Here is a 24937-nt window from a genome sequence, read left to right as displayed (position 1 = left end):
TTCTGGCAATCCTACCTCAAAAAAGATGTAACTGAGCTAGAAAACATTGACAAAGTAGAACAGCTTCAGTATCAGCGAAGACCTAAGCAATCTAGGGTGCTTCCACTGGGGTGGGAGGGTGAATGAAGGGCTATGCGAATAGATTCATAAAAGCACAGAAGGTGTAGAGAGGGAAGTGATTGCTCGCTGTTCCTCACAATATGATACAGCAATTGAATTGTCAGGCAGAATTTTTAAAGCAGACAGAAGGAAGTGCTTTACACTGCCCATAATTAAATTGTGGAGCTCATTACATAGGCTGCTGTGGAGACCAAGAATATAAATGGGTTCAGGGAAGGACCAACACATTCCTAGAGTAAAAAGCCATTACAGGCTATTAAGCACAAAAGTCTGGAAGCAGCCTCCAGCTCAGGAAGTCCTTAAACTACTGATTACTGGAAGCTGGGACTGGAGTATGTCAGAGGAAGGATCACCCAATTTGTGCCAGTGCTTCTCTAAACACCTGCTACTGGCTGTTGTCAGAAACGGGATACTGCACCGGACAGATTATTTGAAGTTGGCTCCTTTGATACTGCATGAAAAAAATTTGGGAATCTTGATGTTGCAGGGAAATAATCGTTGCCCCATTGTCAGCTTGAAAGAAGAACATTACGTGCCCAGAAGACAAGCTGGGAACAGCAGGTTGTAGTGCAGTCAGTAGGGATGCATGGGGAAAACTTAAATAATGCCAGAGTTCAGCCAGTACATTTTGTTCATGACTTTGATAAGCACCAAATTGCAGGAGTGAAAACCACCTCCAGACAAACTCGGGCACATGTAAATCATTCATACAGCATGCAGGTACTGTCTGGCCTTGTACAAGGATTTTCAAGTTGTGGTTGGCAAAGCTGAGAGCTGGCAGGTGTAGGGTTTATCTACATTGAATTTTCAAAGAAAAGTAGAGTTATTGTGACTTAAACATTATTATACAAATGGCTTTCCTTTTCTCAGTAAATATCTAGATTAACTTTGAGGTAAGACTCCCCAAAATCTCTCTCCTGGCAGATGTCCTAGCCATAGGATCTGTGGAAGCCAGTCTCTACATTTTTATGATCTCTCAACCTTGCAGCTGAGAGACTGCCCCAATGGTAGCTTATGACCCTATGGAAAGGAGGGTAATAACCCCACCCTGGAAAGGCAGCAACTCCAACACTAGCGACAAATAAAATGACACTCCAATCTGTTAACCATGTGCAGCACTAATTTAGTCTTTCTTTTCTAGATAGATTTTCCTAACATTTAAATGAGCTGCATACTATTGACTAATTGTCTTTTGTGGTCTTTGAGGATTCAGCATAACTATTCAGTCTAAACAACTCATTGGAGGATTTTTATATGCCTTAGGTGGAGGAAAAGTCTCAGTAAAGCCAAAGCCTGGGATATAAACTCAAATCCCTCCTAATCAAATATGTATCCTTTGATCTAATAAGTAGGTTGAGTCTCGCCTGACTTTTCAGCAAAATGAAAATGTAATGCTTTTTAAAAAAAATGAGTTATTATACTTGAATAGCTTGAATGTATGATTGCTTATGGTTTCCAAGGCAGTTAACTGCTCTGTTAAAGAATTTCCGTAATGGTATCAACTATGGAATTAGTATCAGATATTTTTGTTTGTTGTATATTTAATGACATACACATGTATGTGTACCCATGCTTGTTCACAGTGGTGGTGTGTTAGCTAAGTTGATAATAACATCTGCTACAAATTACTGATTACTGGATATGGAAAAAGTAATTATCAAAATACAGCTCATTACTTATGATGCAACATTTCCTTGCTGTTGGTTGCTACATCAGCAGCTGGCTGGTGTGCCCATTTTAACAAAGTTGTGGGCTTCATAGTCTGAAGACTGGAATATGTCATGAAAGCAGAGATTCACTCTTTCTGTCTGTCTCTTATCAGGAGAACAGTGATTGCTTTTGCTTCTATGGGAAAAGGCTGCCTGTCCAGCCTGCGCTTTCATTCACGCGCTCAGCACAGTGGAGATGAAATTGCTGGGAAAGATAACTAAAAGCCACCCCTGTTACCTTGCTATTGGAAAAGTGCCAAGTGGTGTAATCTGCTAGTTAAAGTAATATGAGATATGATCACCTGGACACTCAGCATCTGTTCTGTTATCAGATTTGTGCTACCTTCCCTTTCCCCCCATTTTTCCCCTCTCTCCTCTGCCTTACACTTACTAGAAGGCCATGTGTTTGCTCTTTAGCCTGACCTCCTTTTTTTTAATGGGAAAGGCTTCTGCAGTGCATGCAGTGTGTTTTGACACTGTCTGTCTCTGTTCTGAGACAAAATTCTGATAAGAATCTGTGTAAAAGTAGGCCTTTTAAGCTTGCCCCTGGGCCTAAGGGTCACTTCTGGCTGGTTCATGCAAATTTGCGTGAGATCTTTTTAAGGCTTTTATGTTAAAACAAACCTGAAAAAGAGGCATTATTGTCATGCCTGTGTTTTGTGTGCTTTCCAGATAAAGCCATAAATCCAGCTTGGCAGGCAGAGGAAGGGCAGGCTGCTGGCACAAAACAGTGCCAAGTCTCCCCCAAAAGGCTCATCAGCCTCGGCTCGCTTTTAAAGGAATGTGGGCCAAGTCTCAGGTTCTGCTGCAGGAGGCTTGCACATCTCTAATTCTGACTTGAAAAAGCATCCAAGGCTTGATGCTGAGATGTCTGTAGCCATTCATTAGGCATTTACCTTTTAAGTCTCTGCTGAATTGGCCTTCCAGCTGGAAGTCTTGTCCTCAGACTGGTCAGATAAATTTGTTCCTAGGAATATTCATCACAGACTTTGCTTTAGTAAATTTGCTTAGTGGATGCATGCAGCTTTACAGGCTGTATTGCTTGACAAGTAATAGGCTGTAAGCCTTGTTGGCTGAAAATGTTGGCATTTTTCATCAAAGAATAATTAATTGCTAACACTTTATTATTCGGCCACCTTCACTTAAGTACTACTTTGCACAAAGTGGATGCTACCTTCCTCTTATGAGGGCGGGACTAAGTAGGTTTGCTTTATCACTGTCAGTGATGCAGGGTGGAAAATGTGATACTGCATTTGCACCAAAACAGGTTAACATGTTATAAACCATGAATAGACACAAGAATGTACTCTTTTGTGTTTAGGAAGCACTAATAACTAAATTGATACCTAATACAGCATGGAAGGAGACTGTCAACTATTGGACAGTTTTCTGGAAAAATATATTTAAAAAAAAAAATTAGTTTCTTGTGGTTTATTTCTTTAAGGCCTTAGTCAGGTCATTGAGGTGACATAGAGCTTATGTGGTACTGATATATATGGCGTAAAATCTTTCTTACTAAATTGTTCTTTCCTGATACTTTGCCATGTAGCGCAAGTCTTTTCCTTGGGCTCCTTCCTTCTAATGGGTTTTTGTCAAATGCAAATATTTTGGAAAAAACCCTTAATGTCTTACTCACATTTTTAAGTGGAAAGGGGGCATTGGATGATCAGAGGCTGATGTTACTGTTCTGAGTTGTTAACACTATCCACAGAAAAAGGAATTTAGGAGATTCTGATTTAGCCCTGTTGATTTTTCCAGATGTGCACTTTAAGCAGTGAGGCTTCCAAGCTCCTTTACTGTGGATATATATTGCACTGTATATTTTCAGGACAATGAAGAGATTTATTTAGCATATGGCTGACCTGGATTGTCATCGCTGGCTCAGTTGACCTTTGTTGCCTTGGGACAGTGGTAAGATTAGGAGATGCTATAAATAGCTGTTGCACTGTGGGAGTGGTATCACAAAAACACACTTTACACAAACAGACTGTCATTTCACTTTGTGAGGGATGAGAGTATTTTGCTTACAAAGGACATCTCTCCTCAAGATGTTTTTGTCCTCTTCTGAACCCCTGCAGCTGAAGCTGTGAGGTTGTTTTTGTCACCGCCATCAGGTGCTAAAAGACACAATGCAATAATGTTATGAAACTTTATGAAACCTACTGTCCAAGTGCAGCTGAGCTTTGTATCAGCAGTGTACTGTGCTTCCACCTCACCATTGGAGGCTGGTCTGGCAGGGCTGGGTGCCTCTAGCGAAACAGGCAGCGGATACACCCTCAGCACTTGTGGAGCTCCGGGAGGGTTTTTGGTCACCATCTGTGACTTCTGAAGAAGGCCATATCTATGCCTCAGGAGTTGTAAGAATGACTTTGGATCAAAAAGATGGAATTGAAATAGAAGTGGAAAGAAGCTGTAATACTTTAAGGGATGCTGATATGATCAGAAAAGGTTGTAGCGTATAACTCCGCTTCCTAAGTGGTGTCCCCATGTCTTGTTTTACATAGTTGGATGCTGAATGGATGACTTTTCCCACTCTATAAACTAAGTAAAAGCAACAGATATTGCACTTTTTGTATAAACTCATACTTCATTCCTCCAAAAAAGGCTATTTGGAACTATGCATAAATTGATTTGGCAGGTTCAGCTAGTATGTGAGGAATATATGTAATGAATGAGGACTCCGCTGAAACTGGGAAACAACCATACGTAGCCCACTGGATTTCATATTTCAGCTTAGTGCCAGATGAGTAACTGATCTTCATTAAACAGTAATTTTCAGTGATCAGGCTACCTTACTCTTTTCTTAAACTGCTTTAGCAGGAGATGGCATTCAAGCACCATTTCACCCAAGCTGAAATTAGATGCTGTACTGCCTCTTCTGACTTCTGGAGAAGGGTGGGGTGGACAATTATATCGAGTAATAATATTGGATATACACTCCATTTATTTGTTTTTTTTCTTTTCAATTTGCAGGAAAGCAATCTCCAGGTCAGGCCTCCAGCACTTGGCTCCTGTGCATTCCCTCAACATTGCAGTCTCCAATGGACCTGTGAAGGAACCAAGGGCGGCCTTAGAGTGGACTGTAGGTGTTTGGTTTTTTGGCAGTTAATTTGAGCAGTATCTCTGGCTAGTGCTCTCTCCGTGCTTAAATCAACATAAGACATTGCGTTGCTATCAGCATTACTACTGGTCATTAGGAACGTGCTTCTATTATGAAATGAAGCACAAGGCAGAGCTGTGAAAACTTGCAGAGACCTGAGCAGCACAGGAGAGAACTATGCAGATTTCCCAGCTTGGGAACTGTCTAGCTACACTTGCTCACTGCCTTCTTGACAAAGTCTGCCATCCAAAGGTAATCTGATTTTAGCACAGCAAGGGGTTTATAGTTCTGCTTGATGAGCAAAATTTAAGGCTGAAGATGCGTGTTGAGTTGGCTGGGTCTGTAGTGTAGCTAGTAGAAATCTTTGGTCATGATGCTTTGTAGGTATGGCTGTATTTCTTCTGGGCCCAAGCTGGCTTGTAGACACAGAGAGCATATATTTCCATCCCTCCCATCTTGTTCCTCTTATGTTTCTGGACTACTTCAGAAGGGTCACTTTAGGGCTGTCTAGAATATTATAGAATATTTCAGCTGGAAGGGACCCACAATGATCACCTAGTCCTACTGCCTAATCACTTCAGGGCTGACCAAAAGTTAAAGCATGTTATTAAGGGCATTGTCCAAATGCCTCTTAAACACTGACAGGCTTGGGGCATCGACCACCTCTTGAGTAAACCTGTTCCAGTGATTGACTGCATAAAAATGTTTCCTAATGTCAAGCCTGAACCTCCCCTGACACAGCTTTGAAACATTCCCTTGCACCTATTGTGGTTATGCACTGGTACATGCTAAGAACGCAAGCCTTAAGCCAGCAGGAGTCACAAATGTCCCATTTAAAGCAAAGCATATGGCAGATCTTACACTCGGCTATTGGTAAAGAATTCAGTACATTGTGGTATCAAGGCACCAGCTATGCAGGTGGCTTTTAGGTGAAGATAACTTATGTTTTAATGCATATGGCTTATGTTTATCTCTGTTCTCTATACCAAGACTGAATGGCTTTCTAGATGGTGTGCTCTGCTTCAACCCCAGCTGCTGCACTTAACATTTAAGAGGATGAAATTTTACCCACTGTGCTGCAGGAAACTGCACTAGATTCACTATGATGTTCTACAGTACTGTACTTTAACACAGAGTGTTAAAATGAGTTTGAAAGCTTACATAGAATCCTCTTGGAAGAGCTTTGGAGAATACCTTGATCTTTCACTCCAGGAAACTGGAGTCCTGATTCAGCAAGGTATTAAAACGCATGCCTGCTTTGAGTCATCAATGCTGCTTAGTAGAAGTCTGAGGGATCAGTCACGTATGTGAAGGGTTAGGTACAGGCTAATTTAAACACCTTTCAAAATTGGACTTGGAAAACAACAGCAGCAACAAAACCCCCAAACAAAAAAACTAAACCCCAAGCCCAACAACTACAATTTACCATTCTCCAAAGTTGATTGTCTGCTACTCGTTTTACCAGGTGGTTCCTCATGTGATCCCAATACATAAATACTGCAGGACTTGATGTAAGTTGGTGAATATTGATTAAATATTGTGAGTTTTAATAGTGTGTGTGTGTGTGGAGTGGTTTTTTGTGCTTTACTTCCTGGCTTATGGTTTAGATTTTTTGATCAGTTCAATTTCTTAGCTGTTCCAGCCTCTCAGATTGGTGTTGCTGCTTTACTTCACACTTTGATAGGAGAAGGGAGGTAATGCTGTGGCATGTTGGGAAAGGGGCAGGATAGTGAGTGGAAGACATCTGAGGCTGGGAGGAGCCTGAACTGACCAGCTGTAGTAACTGGTGAATGTGGGGAAGAAGGGCATTTCTCAAATCTGTGGCACAGCAAAATAGGTGACAGGGAGGTGGTTTGGATGTGTGAAGAAGCTGAAATAGACCAAAGTTTATAATGAGTAATGAATGTCAGTAAAGAAAAAAGTAAAGTTTTAAATACTGATATTTAAGTCCAGAGGTGTATTTTGTAGAGTGAAAAGATATTTGGATTAAGATGTGTTGGAGCCAGACAGGAAGTCTTCGTATTTAATCACTGGAAGGCAGCATTAATCAGTGCATGTTGCATCCCCATCTATATCACCCTGCTCTTCAGTATTTCCGTGGATGATTCTCCACAGACCCATGATGGGAGATCTTTCCAAGGTCTAAGTGACATGAACATAAGTTGTCACTTTGCAGTAGAAAATGTTTCCTCCCTGTTGTCTTCACAGTAATAACTGGAAAGAATTGCCTGGCTATAGTCTCTGGTTTTGATAACTCCTTGCAGGTCATTTGCCATTATCAGATGGTCTTGTGAACAGGACACTGATTCAGAGAGTGGGATTTCCATTCCCTGCTTTGCCACTTAACCTCATGAGTGAGTTCAGATGAGTTGTTTTGCCTCTTGGTACATCAGCCTCTCTAGCTGTAAAATGGAGGTGATGATTCTGATGTCTCTTAAGACCTTTTATGTAAGAAACAGTATTGCTTTATTATTGTTGTTGCTACTACCTATCATCCCCGAGGTTTCTTTTCTCTAACACACTTACAAATGCCCAGTTTCATCACATTTGATACACCTAATTCAAGTTAACTTGGAGCTGCTTTACTGTCTAATTCAATGCTATCTTTTCACAGCAGGGCCATATAGAATATATTCTCTGGAATAGGTGATGTTATAGCCACAGGCGAATGCAGAATATGCCTTACCAAAAAGGAACCATCTTAAATGCCTGTCCCTGTGATATATTTATGCATAGCCCCTTCTCCCACCCTTCCCCATTTTAGACATCACTCCCATGTGTTAAATGATGAAGTAATTCTAGCCCAGATTCTCAAGTAAGTACAAACTGAGCCACCTCATACAGTGCCTGTGTACCATTGGGGATCTAGGTGTTTGTATATTTTCATACTGCCATTTACTCCCAAGGAAAATAATCATAAGCTTTTGTGCATCACATCATCCTGTAATTTCCTTTTAAGTACTGCCTTCTAGCTCTTGGTTTCTTTGGTGCCTACAAAAATCTTGACAGCCACTAGGATACTAGTGTGTTGAGCTTCCCACTGGCCAAAAATGTCTCATTTTGTTTGTCCATAATGCATTTGTCTGTTGATGCCCATTTCTTGCCGCCTTCTGAGCAGGCATTTATGGCCCATGACCACAAGACTTGGAACCCTAGTTATGTCCCATAAGAGGCATTTGAAGACAGGCAGCTTCCGTCCTTGGAGTTCAGTGAAAAAAACTTGACTGATCCATGCTTTGTGTTCTGTGAATGCATGGAGTTCTCTGGGTGCAAGTTGAATGTTCTTTGGAGTAGAAATATTATAACCTTGTACCATAAATTTTATGTATTAAAGACACAAAAAATTTCTTATAGATCTTAACAAGAATAGAAAACTATGCATTTGAGTAGAAGTTGAAAACTGGTGTTTGGCAATATGTGGAGGCACTGTTAGGCCAGCCAGGAGGATTGTAGAAAGCACTACCCAATTTCACATGGATGGGGTAAGGAAAGCTAGACCTCATCTGGAGTTGAATGTAACAGGAATATAAAGAGCAACAAGAATGGTTTCTGTAGGCATGTCAGCAGCAGCAGGAACACTAGGAAAAATGTTGGGTCTCTGTTGAATGGGGCAGGGGACGTGGTGACAAAGGACATTGAAAAACCAACATGCTCAATGCTTTTTTTTTTTTAAAAAAAAAAAACACCTCCATTTTTACTGGTAAGATCTGCCTTCAGGAATCCCAGGCTACTGACACCAGTGGCTGAAGCAAGGAAGACCTGCCTTTGCAGGGGGTTATCAGGTTAAGGAATATTTAGACTGAACATACAGAAGACCGTGGGACCTGTTGAGATGCACACAAAAGTGCTGCGGGAGCTGGCTGATATCATTGCAAGAACAGTCTGTTGTCTTTGAAAGGTCATGATGATCAGAGGAGGTTCCCGAGGGCTGCAACAAAGCAAATGTCGATCTTGTCTTCAAGAAAGGCAAGGAGGAGAATCCAGGGAACAAATTCTTCTGGAAGCCATTTCCAAAAATATTAATGATGAAGTGATTGAGAGTAGTCAGCATGGATTTATAGAGGGGAGATCATGCCTGACCAACCTGACAGCCTTCTATAATTAAATGACTGGCTTGGTAGATGAGGGGAGAAGTAATGGCTGTTATGTTGCCTTCTGCAAGGCTTTTGACACCATATCCCATAACATCCTCCTAGGCAAACTGATGGAGTATGGGCTAGATAAATAGACAGTGAGGTGGCCTATACCAGTGAAGTATTTATAATCAGTGAATGTGACTTTGCAACGAGTCTGTTGCATTATATTCTGTGTCTTTTGGCATTAGTCAGTAGTGCTGTCCACTTTCACAGACGAGTAAGTGTTTGTAAGTGCCTAGTGATATACTACACTGTAGATAAATAAAATACATGTTAATACGCTAATACGTGTTCTACATATGATGAAATATTTTCCTCATTAATCTGGATAAATGTATTTATTTTCCACGTGAATGGTTTGGCTTCTGTATCATCAATTCCTAAAAGCTATACTAATTTTTACAGTGAAGGCTATTTCCTTTCCATTAGACTGTCTGCAAGACTAAGTTTTGTAATTGGGAACTGAGTATTCAGTTGAAAAGAGATGTACATTATCAGATGCTCATATGAGAAAGGAGAACCCTGGGGTATGCATATCCCATTAGTCACATAAAAACATGTAGTGGCTCTGGGAGCTTTAGTTCCACTTAAATAAGTAGTGATGAGTGCAAGCTCCATGCATACTTAAAAATTGCTGAAATTTTGTGTGCAGATGACACTTGAAGGACTGTGTTCAGGAACAGTAGTCCTACTTTGCTGTTTCTTTTTCAACAACATTTGAGAACTAATGTTCTTTCCAGAGAGCTCTGAAGAGGAAAAGAAAGATCTGTCGTATTTCAAAATGGTAGCCGTTATCTATTTTTTTTTCCAGCAGTAGAGAGGATGCAGTGATATTACAGAAGGTGTCCTTCTTGCAAAGAGGTATTTTTTCCCATTGCTGCCAAAAGGACTGAAGTTAAGCTGTTGTCAGCCAAAGTAATGGTTCATGAGAACATAGGGCATCATCATCTCAGTTGACAGCATCTGGACATTGCTCCTTCATGAAGACAAATGTTGTTGTTCTGCTTCTGCATGCAGATGATCTTTCAGATGATGGTTACAAGAATCTCAAAGGATTCTTCTCAGAAGAGAATACAGGAGTGGGCAACTGATGCAGGGATGTTGGAAAGCGTGGTGGGGGAAAGGAGAATGGCAGAAAAAGCTAGAGAATGTGGTGAACCTAGACCTAAATGTTGAACACCCAAAAATAGTTCTGGAAGTTGGAGCCTATATATCTTCATTTTTTTTTTAAGTAACGATGTAGTACCATATCTCTGTGATGTTTTGTTTTATTTTATGCCCATGTATTACATTGTAATAATAAAGAAAAGGTGACTTCTACATGAAGAATATTCCCAAATTAAAATGTGTTAAGGTGAAGTTAAAATTGAGAATATATATCAACAGAAAAGCATTTGGGACATTGCTATTGTTTGCAACATGAGCATTACAAACCCTGGAATTTCTGTTAAGGGTAAAACACAAGCCAAACATGAAAGAAAGACATTTTGGAAAAAGACATCCAAACAAACTTGTTTCTTCTTGATGGTGACCTTTTAAAGATAAGAGCTAAAGCTAATGATTTTTGCTTACAAACAGGTTTGTTTAAATTTAGATTGAGCATTAATTTTACAGTAATCATAAGTTTATTAATCGTAAGTTTATCACCCAAATCTATATCTGTAAGAAGATTCATCTCTCTCACTGGAGTGTTAACGAAGGGAAAAAACTTCTTAATGGCTTATTTTAGATATGTCTTACATAATTTTTTTGCAGAACGCCAGTCATGGCAGGAGTGGAGGAGAGCTCCATTCCTTCTGTTACAATTGGAGTTACAACTCCTTTGAAATAGAAAGTTGGGCTGACTGGTGTATTTGTTTGGCTGAATATCTATAGCTGCTTGACATGGCAAATTAAATTGCTCAAGTTTATCTGCATTGCTTTCGAAACCATGCTGACTGCAGAATAGTTTAGTACGGAGATACTTAAGGGCTCTAAAAAATTTGTAACGCTTGCTCTGTTGTTTAACCACACTAGGGCACTTGAGAGAAGAAACCTAGGTGAATCAGTGAAATGTGCACAGCAAATTATGATCATGCACATGTAATTACGTTGTTCCCAAACTCCTAGTCCTTGAATTCCTATTTCTCTTTCACTTCAGGGGGGATTGTGTATGGTTTTTGTTTCATACGCAAGGAATGTTTGTTATACTGAAATTATTTTTGTTTGCTATTAAGGTGGTAATGGATCAGGAGCAATCAAATGGGAGGTCTCCATCTGGGAGAGCATATTGAGTTGGTGTGTCCCCTGTGAGGCAGGCTGCATCTGCCAGAAAAGCACTGCTGCCTCCACTTCAGTGAGCAGGGGCTCTTTCTCTTCACAGGACACAGAGTTCACACACTTGCAAGGGCTGGGAAGTCAGGCGAGGAAACAGAGTTCCCTCCCAGTTCTCTTTTTAACTACAGAATATTAGGCTGCAGTCATTGCTGTTTTATCCACGATGATGGGCAGTATCACTTTTCTACATAGCAAGTCAAAGAAAAGCATGTCAGCCTAAAAGTATGATTTGACAGATCAGGTAAGCTGCCGTAACGCTGAGTTAGTACCAAAAGCTTCAGTCCCACTGAACCCACCTTTAAGCCACCACTTGTTGTGTCAGATCCAGCAGTTATGAGGCCACAGGGTGAGTCAATTTGTCTAGCTGATTTGGTAGATAAAAGCTATCTATGTTTTTTCCATCAGTTGAAATGATTCATGTGTAGCTTCACAGCTACTAGATCCGGCACAGGGAAAATGGCAAGGGCGTGAGACTGGGGCCTAAGGGGTCAGGGACAGAAAGAGGACGACTGCCTCTTTAGTGGCCGTTTACTCCTAACGCCAACATAAAGACATCAAGTGTCAAAGGAACCAAATGACAAATTATTTATGAAAAGGTTGCCGAAGTCAAAACTCTTGTGGAAAAATATCTGTGTCAAAATAAACAAGTGATGATGTAGCCTTTACTGTGTTTTAGTTTTGTGTTAAACAGGAGCTCATACTAGCGGTAGTCCCAGTGACCTCTGTCAGTTTATGTGTTGGTAGATGGAGTACCTTCTTTGTCCAGCACATGGTGGAATACTGCCTGTAAATTCTGGAGTAGAAAATACTGATTCGCTGAAGTCAAAATTCTTCATAGAAATGTATTGCTTTTTGTCAAAATTTCCTGTTAGAATTGAATGAAAAATGGGGCTTGGAAAAGGTCAAAGCGTTTTCCTTTGACTGTATCATCTTGATTTTCATAAGCGGCAACAGAATGTCTCATCATATAAATGACAGTGCCCTGTAAAACTTAAAACAGTGAAGTTAAAATAATTCCCTTTGATCTTACTGACACAAAGTAATCGACAGGCAAAGCTTTTTGAGGGACGGCATTTCATCTTGGGAACTCTCAGCCTTTTGCTCTGATTCAGGATGAAAGAAGATTTTTCAAATATCAGTTTGCTGGAATTGAAATTGTGAGTTTTCACACAGTGCTGCGAATTTTTTTGTGGCAGAAGGTATCTGGACGTGTGCCACTTATACCAGATCAGGTTATTTACATTTTTATTATCTAGTCTTGTCAGAACACTGTCATAGCATGAGCTACAAAGGTCATCCTTGTAGACTGACTGATTTTTATTTACACTGTGATGTAAAGTCAGACATGCGAATCTATGATACAGTCTGGAACAACAGAGAACAAACTCAGTCTAAACTAGGTTTTGGAAATAGGCCACTTTATCTTTAGAAATCCTGGATGGCAATTTATGTGGACATGGTCTGAAGGAAGGGGTGTTTAATCTATTTTTTTTAATGTAATTTTGGTTCCTTATTAAAAATTATGTCCCAGGAGCTGTGTGCTTTCTTACTTAGCTTTCATAGTTGATCCTTCCTAAACACCTTTTATAAAATTTAGCTCTGGGTTATAATGATTGAGTTTGCGCTGTTTTGTCAGCAGAGAATGTGCTCAGGTCAAACGCTCTTTGATGAGCTCATATCCTCCTGCTTCGGTCCTCTTGTCTAGCTCCTCATAAACTGGACAGGAAGTTAGTATGTTGGGCAACACCGTGGGCATAGTAATTTTATTAGTATGGTGGGACTAGGCTTCCATGAAGTGCTGTAAAACTGATATAGTTCTTGCCAGAGACAATTGCTTTAATATAAGGATAAACTTGAAGGGAAAGAACTTACAATCTGAATAATTTACCATCTGAGTGGGGCTTGAAGAATTTCTTAAGCTAATTCAAGTCCTTAAAAACTATTTTGCATTATAGAAGTGCTGAAAAGCCTCACCTAAGCTATCCTGCACTGAATTGTACAGTTTAGGAAAATCTCTGCACCCAGGGAGCCTACAGTTCAGGTGGACAGGCAGACAAAAGAATGAGAAGAAATGGAGGTATTGAATAGTGTGCCACTAAATGAAGTTTAATCAGGGTGCAATGGCAGTAGACTGGAATCCAAGTCTCACTTTCAACCAGCCCCTTGTGCTGGATGAGTCTGATAATACTGAGTCTGCAATGGGAACACTTCTGATGAAATTACAAGACCTGTGGACAGTTAGACCTCTCACCAGAAAAAAACCCCACCCAACAGTGTTGTTGTTGTCCTCTTGGTTTATCTGAAGTGAGCATGATAGTTGTGGTAGGCACCACATGCAGACTTGCATAGGTCTTGGCTGCTGTGGATGCACTTGTGCTGCTAAAGGCAAAGGATTTTGCCACTTCTGCTTCTGTACATTACCTAAGAAATCTGCATGGCAAGAGAAGTTTTCTCATTTCACCACTCTGAAACTGTCAGTGGTATTTTAAATAAATTATTTTAACCAGTGTGGCTATTTCAGAGCATCCTGCTGTCGGACGCCATCTGTTTGGTAAGCGTCATCATTTGTGACTTCTGCAGTGTGGGAACCAAATGTCAGAGACTGTCAAAGCGTTTTCCATCATGCTCTAATTCTGGCTGAACAGAAATCCTGTTTATTCACTTTGCTCAAGTAGTGTACACTAAACTTCTTAGGCTTTTTAGTCGAGTCAGGATAACAGTCAAGTGAAAACTGTAATCTACAACCAGATTTCCTCAGAACAAGAATTTTTATAGAATTAAGGTACAGATTTGGTCAAATGAGGCTGTCAAAGAAAAATCAGATGTTACCCTGTTAATCACCACTTATTGTGCTAAGTGGATTTTTTTTTTTGAGAGTGTTCTCAGTTGAATGCATCATTTTTTCAGGTATAAGATTAAAGTCTGGTCTCTCCTGGCCACTTAATGTTTTATTGATGGTTTCATAAAAATACAGTGTTGATCCAGCCATTTTAAAGAAAGCATTTTTCCTCATCTAAACTATCCTGTCATCCTAAAGCTATAGTCAGTATGTTATTTTCCACTTCTGGGCCCGGCTCTCAAATTTTTGGATGTCTCCAATTGAAAGTTCAGTAGTTGTGTTTTTGTTTCATCTCTCTTGATTTTTCTGGTTTTTTTAAAATTCCGTGTACATCTCATGCTTATGAAACCTAGAGTCCCAGTTAAACTGTGCAGTATGTGGGAAGAACATGGACAAAGTTTCACTGAACTGTACACAAAAATACTATGGTTCTGATTGGTGACACATCATTCATTGTATCATCAGCATCCTTTAAGCCGGGGTGGTTATTCAGGGTAATACTGTTACGGCTTTGAGTTGTAGAAAAACAAAACAACATGTGATTGTGTGGTAATGGTTTTGGATTTTGGTGGGGGGTTTTTTGTTGGTGTTTGTTTTTTTTTTTTTTTTTTTTTGGTTTGCTTGTTTTGTTTTTGTTTTGTTTTCTTCTAAATCTCTGGTGAAAATATTTTTTTTTTCTTCTCTATGCTCACGTGGCTGAATTTCACAAACCAGATTAATAATCATCTTTTCTTAGGAAAATGCTGTGAACGGAGAGCATCTGTGGCTGGAGACAAATGTTTCTGGGGATCTCTGCTACCTGGGGGAGGAAAGCTGCCAAGTCAAATTCTCAGTGAGTTATTTTCAGATTTCCTTCCCTCTTTCTGAGGTAACAAGCCTGACTTCAGACTGATACAGTGTTCAGATGCTTGGGAGCTTGAATTGTTTGCTGATGTTGTTGATGCTTGTGTTCCAGAAAGAATGCAAGAGGGGCAAAGGGCTGCTGGCTAAACACCTTATTCTTTGGGAAAAAAAGCCCCAAACAATTTTGAGTGATGCAGATTATTTACACTGTGAGAATGGATGTAAGGAGTAGCTTTATAAACATGGTAAGGGAAAAAAGGTTAGAATATTGAAATATTTCAGAAATGTTCAAAGGAAGTAGCCTATTTTATTTATGTACACAAATATATCACTTGCCGGCATCTCTGAGAGTAGGGTCTGATCAAATTTTTGTGATTTGAACTGTGTGTTCTGAACTGTTGAATGCACTCACCAGCAATGAGTGCACTCATATTCAAGTGTTTGCCTTCTCCTATTCGAGAATATTTGAGGTTTGCTTTCTCCTGTTGAAGGTTTTCTGCTGTGTATGGAAATGTTTCATTGGATTGTTCTCTAACCCGTGTGTGTCTCTTCTTTGACTGAGGAGTCACTGTTATACTGCCAGTCTGCTTCACCAACTCTTCACCAAGTATTTCAGTTAAATTGCTTCAGCAGAAGAGAAGAAGAAAATCCCTCCTCTTATCTTGGTATTTAGGGAACCTGGTGAGAGAGTGGGGATCCTGTGTTCAAGTCCTTGCTTTGAATCAATGCTCAAGGGAGCATCCTGGCCTTTGGACTGCAAAGCATAAGGGGAGTCCCTCCTCTCTGGGGTGTTTGTGGGTACTGCCTGTGACACTTCACGATACCATCTTTCTGATTTTATTTAAAAAAAGCCCTCAGATCATTGGATCCAAATCAAACCATTTTGTTTCACTAATAACACCCAGTTTTTGTGGCACTTTGATCCAAAATACTAGTGCTTTCCGTAGCTCCAATTTAATATCCATCGCCATAACGTGTCAAGCAAATTGGTTACTTTATGGCATGTAACATTAAGGCCAGTGTATGCCTGCTTACAAAGAGAACTGAAGCAAAGTCCCAACAGTAACAGACTGCAGATTGTGTGGTAACATTCAAGGGAAGTGCCATTGTGTATTTGCCCTGCACTTTTATCAGTCCTGAGGCACTGGGTTTTGGCAAAAGCTGGAGACAGGATTTGTTTGAGCAGACCTCTGGTCTGACCCAGTATGACTGTTTTTATGTTCTTAATGGAAGTTTGCCGTTCTAAAACTGAGTAAATACTTCCGCATGATTTGGCTCATTAAAAGTAGCAGGGAAATTTAGTAATATGGTGCATACAATTTGCAAGGCTGTGACTTAGCTTTAGAGGTGTATCTCTCTAGGAGTTGGAAGGACTGTTTGCAGTAGCTGCTGAATTAGACCCACTGACTCATACTTTTTTCTGGGAAGGTTAGGAGACAACTTGCATGGTGACAAGCTTTTCCAGCTAATAGGCCTGGAGATGTAGAGTCATATTTAGGAAGCAACAGAGTTTAAAGTTGCTCGATTCTTGGTCTTTGCTTGATCTGACTGAGATTCTTCTCACTTTTAGGTACTAGCATATTGGTTCCCTTTGGGGAAGGTGGTATCTGTGTTGATAACATGTTACAGTGTATGGGGCTTTCATTAGCTTAAGAACTAGAGATGGAAATGAAAATCCAGTTAACTTTAGCTGTGGTTAGTTTAACTTCATCTGTCAAAAGGCTATTGCTTTTCCAGTTTAAATCTTTTGAAGACACTGTATCTTTCTGTTCCTGTCCTGGTCTTCCTTTGACTTAGCTCTTTTACATGTACACTATTTAAGATCAAATGTTTTCAGTGGAGAAGTGGTGAGAAATAATTAAGCTGTAGCTGCACAGGCTTTGCATAAAACTTTAGCCTATACAGAACATTTACTCATTATCTCTGGAATATGGAGTTGACATTTCATGATAAATCAAAGAAGTTAGAAGTAATGGAAAAGACAGCCTGAATTTTTACTAGCCTCTCACTATAAATGGTTGTAACTACTTGCAATATCACCAGCATTCAAAAATCATGAGAACAACTTAAAAAGCAAGATATTAAAAAAAATAGCTGCTTGTAAGGCATTACCTTTGTTTGCTTTTCACAGTTTTTCATCTTGGGGACCGATTCCATTATGTTGTCTCACTCTTCTTGGTAAACACAGAGACTAAAAACATACTTGAAGTTAACAAGTCACAAAGCACGTGAAGGCTTAGTCTGTTACACAATGTCATGATTCTTCAGGTGAAACATTAGAACACCACTCCACATATGTGTGAACATATACAGTTAGGGTGTATCTAGATAATTATGAGACTCAGAAAAATTATAATAATTATTCTATAATGTGAGTCAGAGCTGTGTTCCCTATTCCTTTGTGAGTTTATTTACAATATATTGAAAATTTTAAAGAAATAATTTATTGGATATTTAAATGAACATGTATAAATTGAATGTAAAAATCTGCAGCACATCAGTCTCAACTTACCATGTGTTTATAAATTTTCTGTCCCTCAAGCATAAGTCTGTAAGTTAAAGTTCTATGAAAATTAATTCCTTTTGGTTTATTAAATTGAGTATATGCAAGAAAAAAAAAAGTAAATATATTCTCTCTCTCCTGGATGCATTCTCTTGCCTTTGATATGCTTTGGCCCAGGGGACTCAATGGAAATTATTTTAAAAACCCTACTGAAATTAATAAAACTAACCAGCATAATTAGGTTGAGAATTTTGTCCCTGCTGTAACATTTCATAGGCATTTAACAACCTTCTGTGAGAAGGTTATCATTCTCTGCTAAATGACCCAAGTACCCAAGTATTTTTCTGCAAGGCAATGGTCAGGCCCATCAAATTAAAGATTATATGAAAAGCATGAAATGAGATACTCTTCGGAACTGGTCTGAGTTCTCTGATTTGCACGTATGATTTTTCTGCTCTTTTCACGGACTCTGCTCATCATCTTTGTAGGCTACTCCCTTTTAGGGTGATAATCTGCACTGTTAATGGCTGCATCTGCTACCTAAAAGGAGCCTTTTACTTCTAGTTCTCAAGCTGGTGTACTGTGGCTCTGTCTTTTTCACAAAGTCCAATTCTTAACTGGAAGAGCTTCAGACCTTCCCCCCCCAATATACGGAACAGTTGAGAGCACCAAGAGAGGAAAAAATATATGTCGCATAAGGAGCGAAACATCTCCTGTTTCACAGCTAACTTTTTTCCTCCTGGGTATAGTGCACCTCCATGCACACGTCTCCCTTTCCTCTTGCAGAAATCTGCTCTGCGGAGGAAGTGTGCTGCCTGCAAGATTGTGGTCCACAATGCGTGCATGGAGCAGTTGGAGAAGGTAAGACATTGCCATCTTCTGGAGCCTGATGTGGACAACACTCATTTAATTCTTTTATGGAGGTTTCAGTCTGGAAAACACCATATGCCAAATTAGGTTTTCATAGCTGGTATAACAATGTATTTGTTAAAAAATTTGACTTAAAATTCCGATTTATTTTTTAAAATAGACAAACCCTGTGAACCATAAAAAAAACCAACCCACCCACCTCCAAAACCACAGAATGATTTCACATTTTTTTGTTTATAAAAATAATTTCCCTCTACTTCTAGACTGAAAATTGAAGCTAGAAAATGCAGCATCCTGTCATGTACAAAATTCCTCGAAATTCCTCAACTAAACCCAGCATAATTCATCTTATGACAGCTATATTTATTACAAGCAATGCAGCATAAGATGCTACTATGAACATCTTTCACTGTATTTACTAGACTATACTGTTTTCTCCTCAAAACTTCAGAAATTAAGTTCTAGGTTTTAAAAAGGAAAACACCAAATCTTTCCTTTATAGTACCATTATTTCTGTGAGCATCTGTCCTGCTTCTAAATTCCTTCAGGGAGCCCTCGTCACTGCCAAGCGCATATAGAATATCTATCACTTACTTCAGTCTTCCCACCAGTGATTTGTCTTTGTTATGCCTAACTGGTCATGTGTTAAAGAAATCTCCCCCCTCCCCTCTTTTCTTTCTTGGTGGGGTATGTGTTAAAGAAATATGAGTGGGAATTTCCCCGTCGATTTCATTAGAGCTTCATTTTCACTCCTATATGTTTTGCAATGTTGTTCTTCATAAAAAAGTTGATGCATAACAGATTTATAGCAGCAAGCCTTGGAAAGAGTTTTTTCCTTACCAAGTATTTGGACCTGTGTTGACAAATGTCACAGTGATTGCCATAATACCAAGTTGGAGAGCTACAATTTCTATCCCAATGCTCTTACCCACAGTGAAATTAGCATTAGCACACACTTTCAGCACAAAATGTTGCCAGTGAATTTTTCATGACTTCCTTCATCAGCAGCAGTGCTGACTCTCCATAGCCCAGAGAGCTGGTGGCATTGCCAGCTGGAGCAAATGAGCACTTAGATAAAACCCATTCTATTGAGCTTGTTTATGTCATTCTGGAGACCATGAAATTCACCTCTTGGCAGAGGGTTGTTATAAAGTCTGTATCCCTCTTAAACTCTGTGGAGTTTAAAACTGGCACACAAGTCTTCTACTTGGCCCTCTCTGACAAGGTGTAAGTTGTAAGTAAAACAACTATAAGCTGGGGGTCTTTTCAGCCTGCCACAACTCAGCAGTGAAACAAAAAATTGCAATTCCAGGTGAAGAGCAATGGATTATTATTTAGACGACCATTATTGAATGAGGGAAGAACTTATTTATATGAGGAGGGGAAGGGTTGTATTTGAATTTGGGGAAACTCTATCCTTCTATCTTCATAACAAAAGCATAGCTATGCAGTATCCTTAAGTGTTTTATTCTTTGAAGGGTAGTCAACTTAAGCTTGAATCTATTTCATTTAGTGCATCCTTACCTCACATATCCTTTGGCTTTTCCCATGCCTCTCTTCAGTATATTTTTTTTCCCTCTACATCCCTCCTGCTCTTATTTCTATTGATTTTCTTTCCTCAAAAGATTTGTTCGGTTTTTGTTTGGTTTTTTTTTTCCTCATAGGACTCCCTTGTTGTTAAATGCTTTTTCTCTTCACCTTCCCCAAAATGTTTTCCATTCATGGAAGCTCCTGTTGTCCTCTTTCTGCCTTTCCCGTCCCATCTGAAGGAGGCAACACCACTGCATGAGGCAGTACAATGCTCCCCAAATGGTTTGTGGTTGGGGAGGTGGACAAAAGCAGCCTGATCTAAGCAAAAAGTAGAAATTTAGGGAAATTTGCACAGTTCTTCATGTGAATGAAGATTTCTCCACAGACTTTTTTTTATGAAGACACAAAGCGGGCATGTGCAAAAAGGTCTTACAGAGTTATATTTCCAGCTTCTCATAACTTTTGAGACCTCAGCTTAAGTCCACTTTGGTTGCAAATTATCTTCTTCAGGAAAAAAACAAACAGATGAAGTGGTTTTCTTCTAGGCAAGGGGGAGACAGTTTAAATAGTTGAACTGAGCAGGCAGCAATAGCTGTAGAGAAGACAAGGGCTCTGTAGGGGTCTAGCAAGGAGAATTATTATGGCATATCACAAAAGACTTTTCTGGCATCCAGGTAAGTTACTTTGTTCAGCTAGTGAAGCTTATATTTTGATAGATAAAAAATATTTTGGAAGTCTGGCCTAAATCAACATATTGGAATAAATTTTCTCTCAAGCTCACTTTCAGTTCTAACAGCTTTATTTTAATGCCAGATTAATTTTCGCTGCAAACCAACTTTCCGAGAAGGAGGCTCCAGATCTCCAAGAGAAGTAAGTAACGGACAAATGACGACTGCTTTTCTTTTGATTTGTGTGCTGATCCACCTGGTGTGGAGCTGCAGCAGTGCTTTTAGGTTCAGAGAAGTCTTAGAATATTGGTTCCCAGTGGGACATGTTCTCCTCCCCAGAATAAATGTAAAATGAATTTTAGCTGAAGCACTCCATTACTTACACTGACAGAAACCAGTTCATCTTTCTGTTGTCTCTTTTCCTATTCATTCAGCTAGTCTGTCTCTTTTTTTTTTTTTTTTTTGCTAACATTTCTTTTTTTTCTTCCTGACCTTGGAACTTTGTTTTTATTCCTGATCTTGGAACTATTTTTTTTTTTATTTTTTTCTCTGTTTCCCTCTCCTCCTACTTGCCTCTCCCTTCTTTTTTTTTTCTAGAAGTATCTCTTTTGTCCTAAGATTATTTCTTTTTTAGTAAAAAAATCCAACATTCAAAAACCTTATGATTTGCCTCTACTGTATGAATTCAGCTCCTTTGAAGGTGCTGAGTATTTATTATTATTGACATATATCTGTCTTACATAGTTAGAAGCCAGTGTTTCAAAAACCACTTCTTAACTTTTATAGCTGATTTGGTGGCCAGCTTGCTCTTAGCAGAGGTAGCTCAGTTCCCTGCCACATCCATATTCAATGTTGGCTGGCATCACAGCATGGCACAGGCAGACCCCTTCTAGCCCCCTTGCCTGCACAGAAGCAGGGGCAGCAGTCCTGCTCACCCTCCTGTCTCTTGCTCAGGTCTTGCTGCCATCCAGGATGTAAGTAGTCCAAACAGTGAGAAAAGACTGCTTCAATGATGCTCCTTCCTCCCATCCTTCCCTCCTCCTGACTTGTGATTTCCTTTTTTTTTTTAATTATTATTATAAGGTTATATTTCCAAGCAGAATAGAGTGGGTCCCTGCCCTGTGGCTGACCACAGCAGTGTTTGGGCACTTCTCTGCTCTGTATTTAGGTGATGATTATCTCCACATCATGTAATGAACTTTCTTCTTTTTGTAGAAGCATACCAAGAGAGTAGTTCTGGCTGCATTTCAACATGGATAAAGAGCACCATTTCATCCTCATTCCTTCTCCAGTTTTGGTTGTGTCTGGGGTTTTCCACTGGGACTACAGCATTTTGCTCCAGAAATGACTGTATTGGCTGAAGGGACCTTTCATTTGGTGTCTGTAAACCAATTTCACACAGGTGTTACCGTTGAGTGCAAGCTGCCATTGCCTCCTATAACATCTCTTTTTGTCCTGCCTTTGCAGAACTTTGTCCGACATCACTGGGTGCACAGGCGGAGACAGGAGGGGAAATGTAAGCAGTGTGGAAAGGTAAGATCTCCAGTGCAGCACAAGCACAAACTGGGCACTTATGAATTCAGAGTAGCTAGAAGGTCCTTCTAGTCTCTGAAATTTTTCTATCCTAAACACTTGGTCTCTCTTAAGGGCTGATGACAAGACTGATATGTTGAGTAGTAGCGACCCTGATTCCCATGTGGGAAGAGAAAAGGCAGCTACATCTGGAGGAATGAGCACAAGTGTCCTGGGACATTGCGCTGCACTGGCTGCTGGAAATGAGGAAGAAGGCTGTGGCTCCTTGAGTTTCTTTCTTCGTTAAGCTAACCCTGTGGCAATGTGGCGTTCTTGTAGTGCTGTCCTCTGTGCCAAAATTGTGATGGCCTATTTTTTCCGGCTTCTGGAAAAAGAAAGGCTGTTGCTTTCTTTCTGCCGTGGCAGACTCTAAGATTTGTGAGACTGTTTCACATTTCCTCTGCTGCATAGATTGTAAAAGTTTGTTTCTAAAAAGCTATAAAAAAGGGTAAGAATTACCTTAGCTACTGAAGACCTTTCTTCTGAAATATTTTGAGCCCCTGAAATCTGTTGAGAGATATTTAAAAATTAAATTAACTCAGGGGTTTATTTTCCTTTTTCTAGCACTAGATTATGCTTTCTGACTCCCTCTTAACATTATCTAGTAAGAAAGACTGTGTCTTGTCTCCATGGCACAGCACTTAAGTCAGAGGAAAATCAGATTTGTTTCTGGATACTGATGTAGATCACCAGCTGCAACAAAGCATGCAATAAAAATGTGATGCCCTTTCATAGCAAGTAACATGGGAACAGTTCAGCAAGGCACTTTGCATACAGCATTCTTGTGGTATGACTTTGCAGTGATATTGCCTTCCTTCTCTGCCATTTTGGTCTGTAGCTCCCCTAGAGGCGTTAGGAGTTGATTTTGCAAAGGGAGTACTTACTGCCTATCATATCAAACCCTATGCTGGGTACGTTCGCGTGGGTAACATCACCAGTCCATCCTAAAATTCCTATCAACCCTGATGGATATAGAGAAGTTCAGAAAAAATATCACAGTTTTCCCCTTAAATGAGAAAGACTCAGTTCAGACTAACATGGGTGTATTGTAGTAGAGTTTCTTTGTAGTTTCTTTGTCAAGAAAAGAAAGGATTAGGGAAAATGACAAGAAAAAAACCCCATTATATTTATTAGCCAAGCAGTCTCCTATTACAGCAAAATACTTGTCTGCCTTGTGCTCTGCTGTTAAATTTCTTATACCTCTCTGAGTGATACCCATCTTTTATGTTCTCTTGTCATGCAAGAAAAAGGGAACTATCATTGAAATGGAACAACAGTAAATTTAAAGCATTAAAGGAAAGTATTATTCATGGAATATCTAATGATTCTGGTAGATGTCATTGTTGTGTAATGTTAGTCCTATCCGATGGCTGGAACTGGATTGTTAAGTATTTTAATGATCATTAGTAACAGTTCCAGTATAGAAAGTATTTAGGGTATACCATCTCATGCTTCAAATCATAAGCCAGTGGAAAAGAATTAATGTTCCCCAACATCCTTAGCATGGCTTTGTGGCTTTATATTTTGTGTTCTTTCTGTGCCGTGGCTGACACTTCCTGAGAGCTGGAGAACGGAGGCGTCTATGTCAGCGTTCTACCTTAGATCTGAAGTGCAGTTTGAAATGCATTTTCCCGATTGTCATAACTTACCATGGTTCACACATGGGACAGTCTTGCAGCAAATGAACTGAATTCCATTTAGATTAAACTTAACTGAAAGTTAACTTTGCAGCTACTAATGGGCATTCAGTCCACACGACCACACTACAGCTGAAGTAAAATTCTCTGAAAACCCTTGTGTATAGTGTCCTCAGTACCAACAGAGCCTGTGCTACCACTGTTACATGTTACTTGCTAGCTCAGATACAGCTTATACACTCTCATCTAAGCTTCAGTTTTCTTCTCTTCCTCCCAGGGGTGATTTCACTGATGAACTGCAAAAATAGTATATGCAGAAATCAGTCCTAGGGAAGGGAGCCTGGAAAGCCTTGTTCAAAATCTTACTGAGTGCAGTGGAATGAAACAATCTATTTCTGTCTACTAGCTGTGATGGTTCCCCCTTTTTTTGGAACTGGAGACTGTAACAGAAGGATGGCCATATCTCTCAAGAAAAAGTACCAGTGTTCAATAGTGGCTTATTTTGGAAGAGTGTAAGATAGGGCAGGTGTTTAGTGATGCATCCCCAAAACAGTCTGCTGGCCTCTAAGAATTTGTCTCATGAATTTCCAGGAATGGTGCCTTTATATTTAACAGCCTATGATGACTTTCTCTCCTGTGGTCTTGTCTAGTTGATCCTTCAGTTCCTGTAAAGTTGTAGCGTTTACAACATTCTTTAGCAAGCAATTCCCAAACTTAACTACATGCTATGAGAAGAACTACATTTTGGTTGTTTCAAACCTGTCACTTATTAGTTTTTTCTAATGCTCCATAGCTCTTGTGTTGGAAGAGATGGTAAATAAATGCTCCCAAACCACATCCTCTACACCATTCATGATGTTTAAGAACTCATTTCTTTCTCTTGCAGATGGAAAAAAAGATAGTTTTATAGCTTTTAGCTGTTATTAGCTGTTTGTTACCTGGCATCATCAGAGAAATCAGATTTTTTTTTTTCTTTCCCTTAATACAAAGTAAGAATGTTCAGACCATGTGACCTGGCAAGCAGTTCATGACTGTCTGCAGTAATAGAAGCTTAAGGATGAATGCAAAGTGATCCTTTCTTCATATACTTCCAG

At 39.7% G+C, this 24937-nt stretch overlaps 1 protein-coding gene across 7 annotated transcripts in view; it reads left to right on the top strand.

The window, feature by feature from the left end:
- DGKI (diacylglycerol kinase iota) overlaps window positions 1–24937 on the top strand; it is a 218909-nt gene that overhangs the window by 77350 nt on the left and 116622 nt on the right. For 6 of the 7 annotated variants that reach the window (XM_049821631.1, XM_049821632.1, XM_049821630.1 and 3 more), the window contains exons 2-6: window positions 4803–4911; window positions 14957–15052; window positions 18353–18427; window positions 20780–20836; window positions 22102–22167. In XM_049821631.1, coding sequence (XP_049677588.1) covers window positions 4803–4911; window positions 14957–15052; window positions 18353–18427; window positions 20780–20836; window positions 22102–22167 — 403 coding nt within the window. The remainder of the gene's footprint in view (window positions 1–4802; window positions 4912–14956; window positions 15053–18352; window positions 18428–20779; window positions 20837–22101; window positions 22168–24937) is intronic. The other variant, XM_049821635.1, reaches the window with a different exon arrangement.

Source organism: Accipiter gentilis, chromosome 18 (genome assembly GCF_929443795.1).
Source record: "Accipiter gentilis chromosome 18, bAccGen1.1, whole genome shotgun sequence".
In the NCBI taxonomy this organism is placed as follows: Eukaryota; Metazoa; Chordata; class Aves; order Accipitriformes; family Accipitridae; genus Astur; species Astur gentilis.
Note: the sequence above shows the minus strand (reverse complement) of the source record. Positions and strands in the feature narration are given on the sequence as shown.